At 33.0% G+C, this 15,787-nt stretch overlaps 1 protein-coding gene across 2 annotated transcripts; it reads left to right on the top strand.

Moving 5' to 3' along the window:
* The first annotated feature begins 75 nt into the window (after positions 1-75).
* Positions 76-14,278, top strand: LOC144958182 (protein lifeguard 1-like). 2 transcript variants are annotated; one of them, XM_078889966.1, is made up of 10 exons: positions 76-211; positions 2,436-2,611; positions 3,780-3,833; positions 4,554-4,644; positions 5,460-5,497; positions 6,155-6,200; positions 7,129-7,170; positions 7,801-7,893; positions 8,467-8,514; positions 9,839-14,278. In XM_078889966.1, the coding sequence occupies exons 2-10, from the start codon at positions 2,466-2,468 to the stop codon at positions 9,989-9,991; spliced, it is 711 nt and encodes a 236-aa protein (XP_078746092.1). In that variant the 5' UTR covers positions 76-211; positions 2,436-2,465; the 3' UTR covers positions 9,992-14,278. The 2 variants fall into 2 exon arrangements, with proteins under 2 accessions (XP_078746092.1, XP_078746093.1); XM_078889967.1 differs by having other exon boundaries at positions 123-289.
* Positions 14,279-15,787: the final 1,509 nt, after the last annotated feature.

Genomic DNA, 15,787 nt, shown 5'->3' with positions numbered 1-15,787 from the left:
TACACAAAATTTATCAACTGTAAATAAGTATCGGTTGCCTAAATTGTAGAGTATCGTGTCATATTATAATGAATCAAGCAGTGAATTTATTTTTAGAACATTATCTCTTATCACCAGTCACCAGTTCTTGTGAAACGTTTGGAGAGATTGTCTGAGGTAAAAAGTCCCATTTTGCTCAAGGAAAAGATAATTCGTTCGACGTCATCATTTGGTAACTGTTTCTTTCATAGTCATTGTTCCATACGTATCTACCTACACACCGCCCTTAAGACCCCATTTCATCTCCATTGTGAGTGTTGTCAGTGGTCTGCTAGAATTAGAAAGTTAAATGGCCGTTTTCTTGTTTACTTTTTGTCATTAGTATTTAGTCATTTACTGTGTTAATTCTAGATATTTTTTTGTTGCCATTTTGTTTTGTTAAGAAGTACTTCACCTCATGACACTTAATTTACACAGTTACACAACACGACAATAGACATTGTAATTGTATTGTAACTGTAGACACGAACACTGACCACTGTAGGCACTTGCAAGAATTTTTCAAAATAGTGATATCGGTATTATTTTAGCGTAGAAAAATAAAGGGGAGTGAAACATTTACAAAAGTGAAAAAAAATATCGCTCTATCTCAACTAGTTAAAAAGTTATGACCTTTTACGTGGTGAAAAATCTCTATAGAAGCTTAATAGGAAAATATGTGACCAAAACACAGCAACCCAATGGATAATCAAGTATAATATAATTCAGAAACGGCTTCAGATACAACTTTGAAATTTTTACATGTGGTAATTCAACATCTCTGTAATACATTGCAAACAGAAAAATAATTATTTATTGAGAGATAAAGGTATAGTTTAGAGCTGAAACAGCTGAAATCAAGGAAAAATAGATCACGACATGCAAATGAATGACCTATTGGAATTTTGGAAAATTCGACAATTAAATATTTATTCACATGTAGATAGACCAAATACACCACTGAATCGGCGTCATTTAGTTATTCACTTTGAACTTTTCAAAATGAAAATAGACCTCATAAAAGCAGAGATATGGACTGATAAATGTTTGAGGTGGTGTATTAGTGTTTAAAATGGTTGAAAATAGGTGATTTTAAAAACTTCCGCTCCCCCGTTCTCCTGAATTGGACAGACGTCCGTCAAAGGATGAAAAACGTCAAAATCAACAGTGAAAAATCAATCGGAAAAAAAAGGAAGAGAATTGTAAATTATAAAATGAATGCATGGATATGAAAACGCCAATTAATTGAATAATTTAAAACAAAAATAACTTCCATAAATGGAATTTTATATAAGATATAAAGATGTAAAGTTTTGAGGTGGATTGACGAAGTTATCTCTCAAACCCAACAGACGACAGGAAGTGAATCAGTATAAGAAAATGGCAGCTTCTGTAAACAATCGAGGCCAATTACTGTTTTTTGGGGAGCTCTAACTTTTGAGTGCAAACATATTTTGCTCTGAAATTTTTAGAGAAGCTACTTTAATATGTATCTCAGAAGGAATTTTTTTTATTAAGAAGGACCATCTCTGGTTTAAACACATATACTCTCTTTACGCAAAGATTTCTCAAAATCATGATATAGGAAGATAATAATATTAGCATCATTGTATGCAGAATTTTATGCCCTTTCCAATGATATATAATACATGCCATTTCATTCGACTGAGAAAGAAGAATTAGCATTTAAAAATCACTCCTAAATTTTTTCCCCTCAAAAACGGAAACTGAAATCCTCGCCTGTTTTCAACTCGCGAGAGCTACTTCTTGCAAGTGCCTACACTGACACGTCTTCATATTGGTGCGTTATTTCCATTCCTAAGATTTGTCCACATTACCGGGTTTTTTTTCTTCGGAGAATGGATTTTCTAACGATCGCGAACATTTTGAATAAACAAATAAGCTCAGAATTTTAAATCCAGCGTGAGAAGAATGCCAACATTGCTTTTGACATAGTCTTCAGTCAACTTTATTCAGACGTCTTAATTTACACCATATTTTAGCTTGGGGTGATAATAATAAATGAAAACAGATCTTTATTGTCCATTTATGGCCATCTGTCATTCGTTTAGTCACACTTTCTATAACGGTATAAGATCACCATAATATCCGCAGAAAGGAACTACAACATACAGACTAAATTCAACAGATATTTCTCTTCGTCCTACTCTCTCTATCTCTCTATTAAAACAAGATCTTGACCTAGCACTATACTTTTGACTGCATTTGAAAATTATCTGCCTTCAATGAGATGCTTTATCATGGAGATTTATTATATTTATTTTTTATATGTTCTTGTATGAAATTGTTAACAGATGTCGACAACATTGAATTGAATATAGATAAACTACAAATGTTTACCCTAAGGATTATATCTATCAGAAAACAATGTAATCCTTTATCACTTGTATTTACAGTCCCCTTATTGAAAATACAAAAGCATCAAAATGTATGACGAAGAAGCCAATTCCTATTTCAACGAAGACTCCTTCAGTGAAAAAGCTGTCAGACTCGCCTTTATTCGTAAAGTCTACTCTATACTATTTGTCCAAATCGGGATTACCTGTGGGTTTATTTCTCTGTTTCTCTATTGGTAAGTATTGTCCTTTTTTATATATATATATATATATATATATATATATATATATATATATATATAAAATCTGAATAAAAAGTTTAATTGTAGTTCTTCAAAGCCATTAGGCTCATGGAGCTGGAGATTTTACCAGTTTTTATGGTATGAAACGGACAATTGCAATTGCTTGCTACCCTTTGAATAGGATGCTTGTCTATCGCAAAGTACTTTCTGTCAGATTTAACAGATTCAGCTACCCAATTACTGCTGAGTGGACAGGAAAAGAGGGGGGGGGGGGAAATCAGAAATAAATCTCGACTTCACGCTGGATATTATCGGAATTATTAATTAACAACAATTGTTTTTTAATTCAAATTCCAAGCTCTAGTTCAACTTTTATCTTAGGCAATTTGTGATCAAATCTAAAATTATCCAGTAAACAAAGAAGGAGGAAAAACGAATGCAGCATATATGGTTATTGAACAAAATATTCAGGTTCAATGATGTGGTTGTCAGTATGAGAATACAGTACTTTGTCGTGGTGACAACTCTGATCTGACATGGCAATTTTTTGCATCGATTGCGGCCGCAAAAAATTGCAAAATATCACTGATTGCAAAATCCTCACATTTTTGCAAATTTTCGAGATTTTGCAAAGAAAAAAAAACAAAACAATAATAATTTTTTAAAAAGAAAAAGGTGAAGAAAAAAAGAGGAATGTTTTTTTTCTTTTAATTTGATAATTTCGTGTAGAACATGAAAGATAATTAATCAAGAGTAGTTTCTTTTTTCCTATCCCATTTTCTTCCTTTTTACTGGCGCTGATATGACCTTCAATTTGTTGCAATGCAAGCGCCGTGAAACTCTTAAAAACAAACAAACACCTTTCTGTTTCATGAACTAATTTTGGGTTTTTAGGAAAATGAATCACAATTTTTTGCAAATTTTGGGATTTTTTTTTATTTTTTTTTTTTTTAATCACCATGTCAGTCGGATTATACTAACAATGTTGATAATGATGGCTCTGATGATAATGATGACCACCAAAATCATATCACTTAGGTTCATATACTTAACCCCCCCCCCCCCTCCCCTTTCTCATATTTTTCATTATATTCATTATTCATTTTTGTTCAATATTTTTCGTGTGTTTATTTATTGATGTAAACCAATTTGTTGATTTCAGTGATGCTGTGAAGGAATACTCCAGGGACAACCCATGGATGTGGATTGTGGCTTTGTAAGTTTTATTCGTCCAGTAATTTGTTGAAATAATAAACAATTTATTTAAAAGAAAGGTGAATTAAAGCGAAACAGAAGGGTACAAGACTACGCTTAAGGTCGATCTACATGAGTAGGTTCTTGTGTGTTTATATTGTTTTTCTTTTGTGCGGATGTTGACTGATGTCTCTTTTTTAGTCGTATTTTTGGTGTGCCTGATAAAAACTCTAGTTTAGCCCTACAAAGTATTTGAAGCATACTGGATAAGAGTTACATTGTTTGATCATTTCTAATGAGAAAAAAAAATTGTTGATAGATCCAATGGGAAGGTTTTGTCTTTTTGCGTATGTTTCAAATAAGTTATGTGTAAACTGCAGTGCAAGGTCACATTCTAGCTTATTTTATGCGGTCTTGTGGTGTGATGTATAACATCTTATTTTAAACATGAACTGAACATTACCAATGAATTGACCCATGCAAATTTAGCCTTTTTATGAATATATTGTGTTGGCAGGATAACGACTTTTTTTTTGTTTTTTTGTCATGAATTTAATATCAGTCATTATGATCGCAATAAGCAAGATTGGGTGGTATAGCAAGTTTTCTCTATATTCTCAATTCAGTAACCATTTAATGAAAAAAAAATATTTTTAAGGATTATTAGTTGTGTTATATGTTTATTTTATATATAATAGTGATTGAGGTAAAATAATTTTTGTTTCTTATTTGTTCTTGACAGTGTTTTGACCATCGTCTTCATCATAATGTTGTCTTGCTGCCCAGACTTCAGACGTCGATCTCCTATAAATTTTGTCATCTTGTTTGCTTTTGTAAGTAGGACAAATTGTATTTGATTGATATGACAACAAAATGTTAAGATGAAATTTGGCATTATTATTTGAAATAACTGATGAATTATGACGGTAACCCCTCAATGTGTTATTATATTGAATTGAACCAGACACAAATAATTGAATGAAATATTTTCATCATTAAATTTTATTTGACTTAATGTAGGTTTTATTGTGAGGAATCAATGTTGTTGCTTATCCAACTGAAGAAGAAAAGAAAAAATCTCTCGATTTTAAAATTCTGTTCCAATTGTTTTGACTCTCAGTTTTTATATCTTGTCATCTGGTTCATTCCCTAATACAAGATGTCTGTAAAATGTCTGTGGTATTAACTTCCATTAAATATATTTATTGATAGTGCTGTGTGGTAGGCCCAAACTGGCTTTTGTAAAGATTGATTAAATTGCGTCACCTCTTCAAGGAAAATCTTGATATTGAAAAAAACAATTTATGATAGGTAAAGCTGAAACATTGATGAAAAGTAAAGGAATAAAGAGACACCCTTCTAGAAAGAAATAAAAATTTATTGTTAATCGTATCTTGATTTTAAAATGTTTTTTTTTTCCTTTTTTTTTTCTTGGGTGGGGAGGGGGGGGGGGGGGGGGGGGGGGGAAGGATGTATTGTCAATAATTTTTTCTTTGTTTGTTTTGGGTTTTCTTGTTTTGTTTGGTAATTTTTTTTTTGTGGTTCAACAAATGAGTTGTACTCTGAAATGACATTCTTCACTATAAGAGATTCCTTTCAATGTGTAAACAATTTTTATCCTGTATTTTATTTGTTTATTCCTATTCAGACTGCCTGTGAAGGATTTCTTTTGGGCACAGTGTCGAGGTAAGATCTCACTCAGGGCAGTGCCTAACAAGTGACTTGTACCGTAGAAATAGACATTTGGTTCTATGTTGAAGTATATCAAACATGGTGAACCTGTTGAAATGTACAATATGTGACCTACTGTGTTGTTCTGGTATTATATCGGATTGAACTAGATGAATAAAATTGAATTTTACGTCGAAATGGTCAGATTTAGTATTTTTCAAGCTCCTAAATGACGGCATTTATTTTATCTAAATTTTTTATAAATTATGCTTGAAATTAATTTTTGATTCAAGTTCAACTCGATATAATACTGTTTTAAGGTGATTGGTCATATATAGAAATGCATATTTCATTAAATACAGTTCCAGAACAATGGGAATAAAACTGTTAAATGTTGCCTTAAATATACCATTGTCTGTTTGTCACTATATAATTGTTCTAATTACATGTACAACAACAACCAAGGCTGACTGTGTCAAAGGACTAATTTTCACTCCTTTTATAAACAAACATCAATATTTTCTCACCTTCACCTTTTTCCTTGTCATTGATAATGCCACCAGTCATCATTATCGTCATCATCATCATCCCTATCATCGCTGTCAGTAGCATCGTTATTTCTATTTTTATTATGATAATGATAATGTTCTTTCTTTTCTGCCATGTTTCCAGCCACTATGAGAAAGATGAAGTATTGATGGCAGTTGGCATCACAGCTGTGAGTTTTCATTATAAATGTGTTTATCAATTGTTTCTGTTTTGATTTCGTGTAACTGTAACAACGTGGCTGATTAATTTTCTTACTGTGAGACTTTTTATTAAAGATTTTAACTTTTGAAAAGTGTTGTAGAAACCTGAAATAAACTGTATTTTAGAGTTAAGTATTACAAATATTTCTAATTTTATTTTCAAAGTCAGAAGTCTTGATATCACAATTTAATATTGCATCAGAAAGTAAATTTGTGACTTCTGCCATTATAGTGTTACAACTCATTCTTGCAAATGGGGTTGACTATTGTTGAGCATGATGTTCTTTATGCCCATTAACATTGTCACCAATGATGGGGTTGGGTTTTTAACCTCCTATGATATATGGAATAGCAAATTTAACCTTATCAGATGGGTAGGTTTAACTTGTTTGTTGTCCATTTGAGAAACGTCGACTTACAATGAACTCCTAGATGACCTGAGACGAGACACAGAATATCCTGCATTTTTAAATCCAACATAGCAATACATTATTACACATAATAAGTTTTGTAAGATATGATAGATGGATGGAGAAGTTTTGTTTATCATCTACGTCCACTCTGAGATAAAAACTGAATAGGAAATTAACAACTCTTTGTCGTAGGATTTTTAAAAATATTGTTATGGGGAATTGGCTGGAATCGCATAGCGTGCTCGACAGTTTCTTTGGAGCGAATTATTTATTATCCTCACCTCATTTGGTTATTTCCTCGTACAACTCCCGGGCACTATTATGCTGAATACCTTCCTGAAGAATCCATCAAAATATCAATGGATGGATGAAACAACGTTGTAGGAGGAAATAGCCAAATGAGGTGGGGATAATAAATTATTTTTTTAGATATATATTTTATGTGTTTGATCATAATGTTTTCTTTTCTCTCAATTGTCTCTAGGTGGTAGCCCTATCATTGACCATCTTTGCTTTCCAAACAAAAGTAAGTAAATTCCAGATTTTCACATTCATGGTTTTCAGAGCTGCCAACCTACTGCAAAAAATGTGGAATTGTACGCATTTTCAGCGATTGTACGCTTGTACGCATTTCCCCCAAGATTGTACCCATTTTCAGTGTACGGAGTCACTTCAGTTTTCTTTAGTTGTAATTCATATTATTACTAGCCTATTGAGAAACCTTGGTGACCAAGTGGATGTTCATATATTTTTTGACCAATTATGATCTTCATGCTGGGAGGTAGAATTCTGAAAGGATTGGATTTTAGTCTTGGGAACACCATTGTTGCTGCAATTGAGCTTGTGCGGTGTGACTTTATGTAACTATACCTTCCTCTTGCTTTCACAATGGTTAGTTTCCGTCGATTTCAGGATTGTACCCATTTTTATGAAATCTCCCCTATTTTGAGCTCATTGTACACATTCTCATCAGATGGGGTTGGCAGCTCTGGGTTTTGTTCAACGATATTTTTTTTCTCGAATTATTCGAAGATAAAACATGCATCTATTCGCTTGTTTTTTTTTCTCATGCGTTTCTTTTGAAAACATGTGTATGAATTTGATTTATGTATCCAGCTAACCAACGAATGTCAATTTTTTATTTCATTCGCTATAGTGGGACTTTACCATGATGGGTGGAATGTTGTTCGTTTTCCTGATCGTCTTGTTCTGCTTTGGACTGCTGTGTCTTATCCTGCCCCACAACAGGGTGAGTATAGGGGGGTTAATGGTAAAGTCAACTCTCTATAAAATTATTATTATTGAATATTTTTAATTTTTAGTATAATTACTATTTTTATTATTATTGTTATTATTATTATTACTATTATTGTTATTGTTATAGTTATTATTATTATTTTCTTTTTTTTATTATTAGTTTTGTAACGTTAAGTATATCATAATAACGACAAAAATAAAAGGCCAAACATATTAGACAAGGACAAAATAATGTCTTATTTGCATCACCGCTAACAATTGAAGGCATGACAATATAACCGGTGCAAGAGATAAATTGGTAGTGACCCTCCAAAGATTTCCATTCATGAGTCCAATAGTTGCTTCAATAGATTCAAGAGAATTAGAACTGAAAAATAATCTGATAGATATTTAAGGCAGTGTATGATAAATTGCTGGTTAAGCAATGTCAGATATCTACAACATGTTATGCAGGAATTGATCTAAAGATGTCTCATAATGAAATCAGCTCTCCTGCTATTCCTAACAGATCTTAAACGCAATACCCTTTGTAAATTTTTGATTTTTAAAAAATAATTTTTTTCAGATCCTGAGTCTAGTTTATGCATCCCTTGGAGCTTTGCTGTTCTCTGCTGTAAGTATTCTTGAATATTATAATCAATCCTTCTGTGCTTTGGAGTCCTTTGGTATGATGCTCACCTTGGGATCAGCAGGTCATTTGTTTGAGTCTCGCTCTAAGCAGTGCAAAGTCGAATGCTTGGAAATGGCGGTTTACACATATTTCCTTACTGCTGTCAGATGTGAAATAAGTATCTGACCAATAACAGCGTTGTTTCTGTTGCAAAATGAAATAAATTGTAATAGCACCTCACAGACATCATGTCCTGTCTTACATCTTGAGTGCTGCCGTTGGCTTGGGGCTCCAGATAAAGTGCTCTGAGCACATATACTGGATATTGTGCGATATAGAGACTCAATTTATAAACGAACAAAGAAATGTTTTTTTAAGAAATAAATGTTTGTTTGATCAAATTTGTTTTTGTAGGTTAATTCTAGTATTTCTCGTGAGAGAGTGTTCTATTCCTCGATGGTTCTTGGGGAAAAAAACTGTTTTTATATGTGTTGATTCTGTATGTAGGAATGGTGAACTTATCCTACTTCTTTGATAATTTCTTATGTATGTACAGTGTTGTTTTTTAAACCATTGTGGTAAAGTTACTGCTCTTTTGTTGGAATATTTTGTTCTATGGAGAAGTTGGGAGGCGTTTGCCTTTCCACCTACCCTCCAATATTTTCCACTGCAAGGATTTCCAGGCCTCGTTCACAGTGATACGTCCTGGCTTGTGCTTTTAACTTTGACTATAACACCTTGAATCTTATCTTTTTCCTTGTCACTGGAATTACTTAAAAAGTGTCATAAACCTTGAAAAAGCCCCTATAAACAAACAAGCAAATTTACTGAAAATGGACGTGTTCAAACAAATATTCATTAAATAGAGAGTCGTCAAGAACTCATAATATTGTTTATTCTAGTAATTTAAGGATCAACCTACTCTTTAGTGGCTCACACTCACAGTCCTATCAAAAGGTACCAAGTGATTGCTGTTGTCCATTATTTCACTCTCTGGAAAATGGGATAAACTTCAGTTCCATTGGCCTAATGGCTCTGAAAGACTACTTTACTACTGACATTGACTGCTACCTATGAGTGCATTTCCACATCTATTTGTACCAGCCCTCATCAAGTTATTACTATATATTCCACAATAAATGAATTTTATGATATTTTTTTTTTATATTGAGGTGATTATTATTAGCAATATTTCCCAAATGATTCTTGTGCTGTTTGGGGCATGTTGTCCAAATAATCACTTCCTTTAATTATTCATATTTATTTGGATTCATTTAAGTATTTATTTATTTGTTAATGTTCTTTTGATTTTATTTATCATTCACAGTACATCGTATTTGACACCCAGATCATGATGGGAGGCAAACATAAATACGCCCTGTCGCCAGAAGAATACATCTTTGCTGCTCTCAACCTCTATCTGGACATCGTCAACCTCTTCCTCTTCATCCTATCCATTATTGGAAACGCCAGGGATTAGAGGATGGAACTAGTTAATCCTTAACAAGAAGAGTTTGGACTTACGTTAGCCTTGACACAATATCCTTTTGTTTTCCCAAAGAGAGCAGGACCCTCGGGCCTTCCTTAATAGTCCATGTTGATTCTCTAATGGCCAACAGCTTTGCTACCTCTTTCATCCCCCCTATACCAATTATTCTTTCCCTGTGGTTTTGTGTCCTTTTTCTGGAATGGGCCCATTTGGTTTCACCTGGGTCTTATGTGATCTTTTTGCTTAGAGGGAAGCAGTCGAATGGATATATTTTTTTTGTAAAAGATTTTTTTATTATTTTAAATTATCTGAGGGGTTTTTGGGGTTTTTTTTTTTTTTTGTTTCTTATGCAACCTTTTTAGGTGTGTAGCTTTTTACTGAGTTAAGTGGCTGTAGCAGTTAGGGACTTCTAGAAGGCTTCAAACCAGCAATGAAGATATTTTGCTCTTGGATCAACTTCTAATTCCTATTGAACTTGTCCCCGTTGTCTTGCTTTTATTTTCTTTGATCTAAACTTTTAAACTTTTCTATTATCATCCCTTTTATTTTGGTGTTGAAATGCTATCACTAAGCACCAAGAGCCTCGTGGCTGAGGATACTATATGCTATATTATTAATTATAATTATACAATCACTTAAACCCTATAAATCAAACAAAATATAAAAGTGATGCCCGAGTTGTTGAAGGCCAAGTTGCATTGGTGTTACTGCTCTCTTCGTGAAATCAATGAATGTCGTGTCCGGTTAGGGTAAATAAAATCAAGCTCTGTGTTTAGAGGGTTAAGGAGAAGTGATACTGACTCATGATTTGGTGGTGATAGTCATGACAACGATGATGATTATGATAACGATAATGATGACAATATGGTGATAGTCATGACGATGATGATAATAATACCGATACTGAAGATGACAATATTAAACGACCAATCAAACCCCTCAATGTGGCATTATATTGGATTGAACCAGAGACAGATAATTGAATGAAATATTTTCATCATTAAATTTGATTCGTCTTAATGTAGTTTTTATTGAGAAGATTCAATGTTGTTTGCTTATCCAACTGAAGAAAAAAAAATCTCTCGATTTTCAAATTCTGTTCCAAGTATTTAGATTCTCAGTTTTTATATCTTGTCATCTGGTTCATTCCCTTATACCAGATTGAAGAGGTGTGTAAAATGTATGTGGTATTCAATCCATTATATATATATATCTGCCAATATTTGTTAATCTATTTTTAGTTGTGAGAAATGATTAAACTTTGACTGGAGAGTAGTCTTGCCAAATTTGTAATTTGATTATGGCAAAGTCAGCGTACAGTTTGTTCATTTCATGTTCCACACTGTTGGATTTTGGCTTACTCTTACATCGTGATCCCTTTTTTTTTGTTTTTTTTTTTTTGTTTATTATTCTAGTTTTGTAGTGGTATATGGTTGTCAATTTATAATATATTAAAATAATATCTTTAAAAAAACAAAAAAACAAAGAAAAGAAACGGAATTGTGTTTGTTCATTGGAAATTTTAAATGATTTTCATTGCAAATTCTTCTAAATTTTTTGTTTGGTGTTTGAAGGTTAATTTTCACCGAGTTAGGATTTATTTAGTTGGCTCTGATGTTTGTGTTAGTGTTGGGTATACTTGGTTTTTGATTATATCAATATTGTTGTAAATCCCTTGCTTTACTTAAAGCCCTTTTTTTTTTTAAAAGATAAAAGACAGTTGTGTTTGATATTTGTTTAAATCAGAATATTGCTATATTTGGTATTGCATGATACTTAAACCACTTTGATTAACTGGTACTAAATCATGTGTTTGTTTACAATCAGATGTTATTGGGATAAGTTCTTTTATTGTTTATTCTTTTGTTGATGAATTTTTTGAGTTTAAAAAAAATAACTACTTTAATTTCATTTTCAGTTTCTTTTTTTTTATCAATCATCAAGTCAGCTTTATGAAATATTATTTGTGTTGAAATTTTACACTTTGATTTAAATTTAAATTGCTTTTTAATTGATTGCATTAATAACTAACTTTAAGAAGAAAATAATTGAGTTATGCATTTATTTTCAATTGATTCCAAACCAGGATAGAATATATTATGTTACAAGGGCAACCGTGCAATCAATATAATGCTCTTTTTTTTTTTTTTTTCAATGATTTCTGTATGAGTATGCTGTTGCAAAACATAATTTTGTTGCTGAACTATACCGCTATGCAACGACAAAACCCTGTAGTATGATGATAAAACTCAATTTCACAAGAGAGCCGAAAAACTATTAATTAGTAGGCCTACGAATGGTAAATAGACATATGGGGTTTTGATAAGGTAATTTTTTTTTTTTGTAATACTAGAAACTGGCTTTTCAAACCTTGTTTAGAGATGAAGGCACTCATTCTGATGACAAATATGTGGCCTATCGTCTCAAAACAGTATTGTGTCAGATTGAACCAGATGCCAAAAAGTGATTTTAAAGTTAAAATGACCAGCTTGATAGATTTTATTATTTGATCACTTTAAATTTAAATAATTAGAATAAGTAATGATTTTAAAAAACGTACAGAATTAACCCTATTTTATTTATCATAATATTGACAGCGATGGGAGCTACCTGAAGCCTGGTATTGTGAAAATACTCAAGAAAAGGTCCCGCTTCATTCATACTCCAACCACTCAGTAGTAAACACACTACAATTTTCACTACATTTTATTTTATTTGTTTTCAGCGTTCCTTTGTTTATAGTTTTCCTGATGAAGGGTTTGCACCCGAAACGTCCATTGATTGTACTCTTTCCATCCATATTTTTGGCTATAGACTTGATTTGAATTTAAATTTTTCATCATAAAGTTTGATAAGACTTAATATAAGTTTAATTGAAATGTTTTGATTGAAATGAAGTTTGATAGACTTAATATAGGTTTTATTGAAATGAAGTTTGATAAGACTTAGTATCAGTTTGATTGAAATGAAGTTTGATAAGACTTAATATAAGTTTCATTGAAATGAAGTTTGATAAGACTTAATATAAGTTTCATTGAAAGCAATGAATGTTGTTTCATTTACAATTTCTTTTTTAAACCCTCAAATTCTATTCTGAATTATTTTTTTTCGACTCATTTAATCTCCCCGACACAATACTGTTTTGAGGTGATTGGTCACATATTTCGATTTGACCTATTTTGGATTACACAGGGTGGTTAGTCGTTGTACAGCAGGTAGTAGCAGCAGTAGCTACCCGATTTCATTACCTCTGTAACTGCAATTCTTAATGATGATAGTTTATTTACATTATACGACGCTTTAGTGGACGATTCAAACTGGTTGATTTGGTGAACTGGAAAAATTGGGCACGAGCTAGGATGAGTCTCATTACAGACCTGCCAACCCTTTCACATTCTAAAAGTGGAATTATAAAATCAAAAAAATAGAAATTTGAGACAAAAAAAAATAGGAATTTCTTATTAATGGATAATTCTGTATCAAAACGACCACCATCAATGACACCAAACACATATAAACAGTATTCCGGCACAGCTAGCAAAACTACATGTCAAATTTATTATGTAATGGAATGAGGAAAGGGGAAAGGAATGCAATTGATTTTCCTACTTCGCTCCCTCTTGGCAATCATTTTTTTTTAAATATCACCTATTTCACACACACCCCTCCCACTTTTTTGTCTTATTTTTACTTATTTCGTCATTTTTGAAAATCAGACTTTAAGAGACAATGACAAATTAACAGAAAGGAAGAGTGAAAATCGGAATGATTCTGCCAAAAGTGGAAGGGTTGGCAGGTATGCTCATTCTGGCACATCAAAGTCTTGGCATTCATGACGACAAGTTGGCTTGAGGTCCTTGACCTCGATGATGAGTTTGGTAGTCATTTCTTACTGTTTTATTCATTCCTTTATGTAATCGTTGCCCCTTTTTGTTGGGTGAGGTAGTTCTTGAAATCTACTTGTGTTCCATATTCGAATGAAGAGTCAAACAAATGGATTTTTTTTTTTTTGTTGTTGTTCACGTAGAGTTGATTTTATTTTTCTGATACTGCTATTTATCAAACAGTAACTAGGCAACTCTATTAAATGGTGGAAGGTCCTGTGTAATTGACAAATGTCCTATCCAGGTGGTATATAGAAATTGGAACTATCCATAGAGGAATGCTAGAGAAATCGGGATAAAATCTACCTCTTAAGGCTAAATTGTTTTTGTTTGAACTAATCTGGTTGTACAGCTTTTCTCTCTGGCAGCTCGACTTAAGATAAAAAATGAAAAATAGCATTGCCTTTATTCATCCCCTGGGTGGGGATCCTGACCTCCCATAGTGGGCAGGGAGGTACATACTGTGTCTTCTATCTCCTTATATCTGTTATCCAACATGCTTTCTGTTTTTGTCTCGGAATGAGATTACTTGGTTTTGTCCTGGCACTGGCCGGAATCCTAGCTGGGAGGGAAACAGTCAAATGCATAGTTATTGTTTTGGGAGATGATATTTTTTTCTTTGTAAATCATCTCTCTGTTATGTATTATTATTTTTATTTTGAATGTATAATGTAAGCATTTGAGTGTGTTCCTCTTTGTTGGATTTTGTGCTTGTGTCTGGATGAGACTTGTAGGTGATTTCAAACTAAGTACATTGGTGGTATGCTCTTGGAATCTACATCTGATCCCTATTTGTTCTCAATTCCCCTTTGTCTTACTTTTTCTTGGGTGCTTTAATTGTAATTCTAGAACTTTTTACTATCCCATTTTCTTCCTTTTTACTGGCGCTGATATAACCTAAATGTGTTGCAAGCGCCGTAAAACCCTTAAAAACAAAAACAAACATTATTCATCCCCAAGGGGAAATTTGTCTTTAGGGTCTGTTCCAAGGGACGGCTGGAATAACCCAGGCCGCAGAGCAGCGCCGCAAAATGAGCTAGGGCAAGGTGACTTGCTCAAGGACACACAGGGCAGCGGCAGGTGATTGAACTCTGTACCTTTTGAGTAGGAAGCAAAGACAGTACCACTGAGCCACGCTGTCCCTGACTTGATTATCCCATCACCTTTTGACTGGTGCTGACATGACCTTAAATGTGTTGCAAGCTCCACAGCATAAAACTCCATATTTTAAAAAGTTAAGGGAATATGTCTCATGGTCATAGGTTACTAAAACATGAGGCATTGGATGAATGCATATGTGAGACATCCAGGGCCTGTTGGAGTAATTTTCCTTGTGTGCAACACACATTCCTCATGCTTGCTCAGACAACATATTTAGACGAGGAATTTTTGTTAAAAGGCCTTCTAAAAATTATATTTAGATTGGTACAATTAACGGGGAAAAATGAGAAGAGAAAAAAAGATTGGGGAATGCATGCAATCTGCATTGTACAAGATGCTTACCAAGCTACTTGGGAATTCTCCATGACTGAGTGCCTTTCATTTCGTTTCGTCCATTAACCAAAATATTGATACTGCAAAGCAGTTTTGAATTGTTTCACACTTTTGACGTTTAAAGCATTCAGTCAGATAATATGTGACCCATCTCGCAAATCTGGTATCATGCGAAAATGACCTGGATGTTGAAAATTGAGGTCAACATCAAAACAATCAGGATTAGAAAACAAGGGTTTTTTAAGATGAAGGAATTAAACTCACTTTCCTCATCCAGTTAACTACCGTACCCTGGAAAAACATGTGTTTAAAAATTTGGCCAGATAACTTGTCCTTCAAATATCAATCGAGTTAAATTACTTTTATCATGACAATGACTCTCAAACCTGGGACTTTGGGAATTCTAGAC

The sequence above is a fragment of the Berghia stephanieae genome, chromosome 12 (assembly GCF_034508935.2).
Source record: "Berghia stephanieae isolate SIO BIC M18660-M18661 chromosome 12, UCSD_Bste_1.3, whole genome shotgun sequence".
Lineage (NCBI taxonomy): Eukaryota > Metazoa > Mollusca > Gastropoda > Nudibranchia > Aeolidiidae > Berghia > Berghia stephanieae.
The sequence above is the reverse complement of the archived record's forward strand: the minus strand, read 5'-3'. Positions and strand labels throughout refer to the sequence as shown.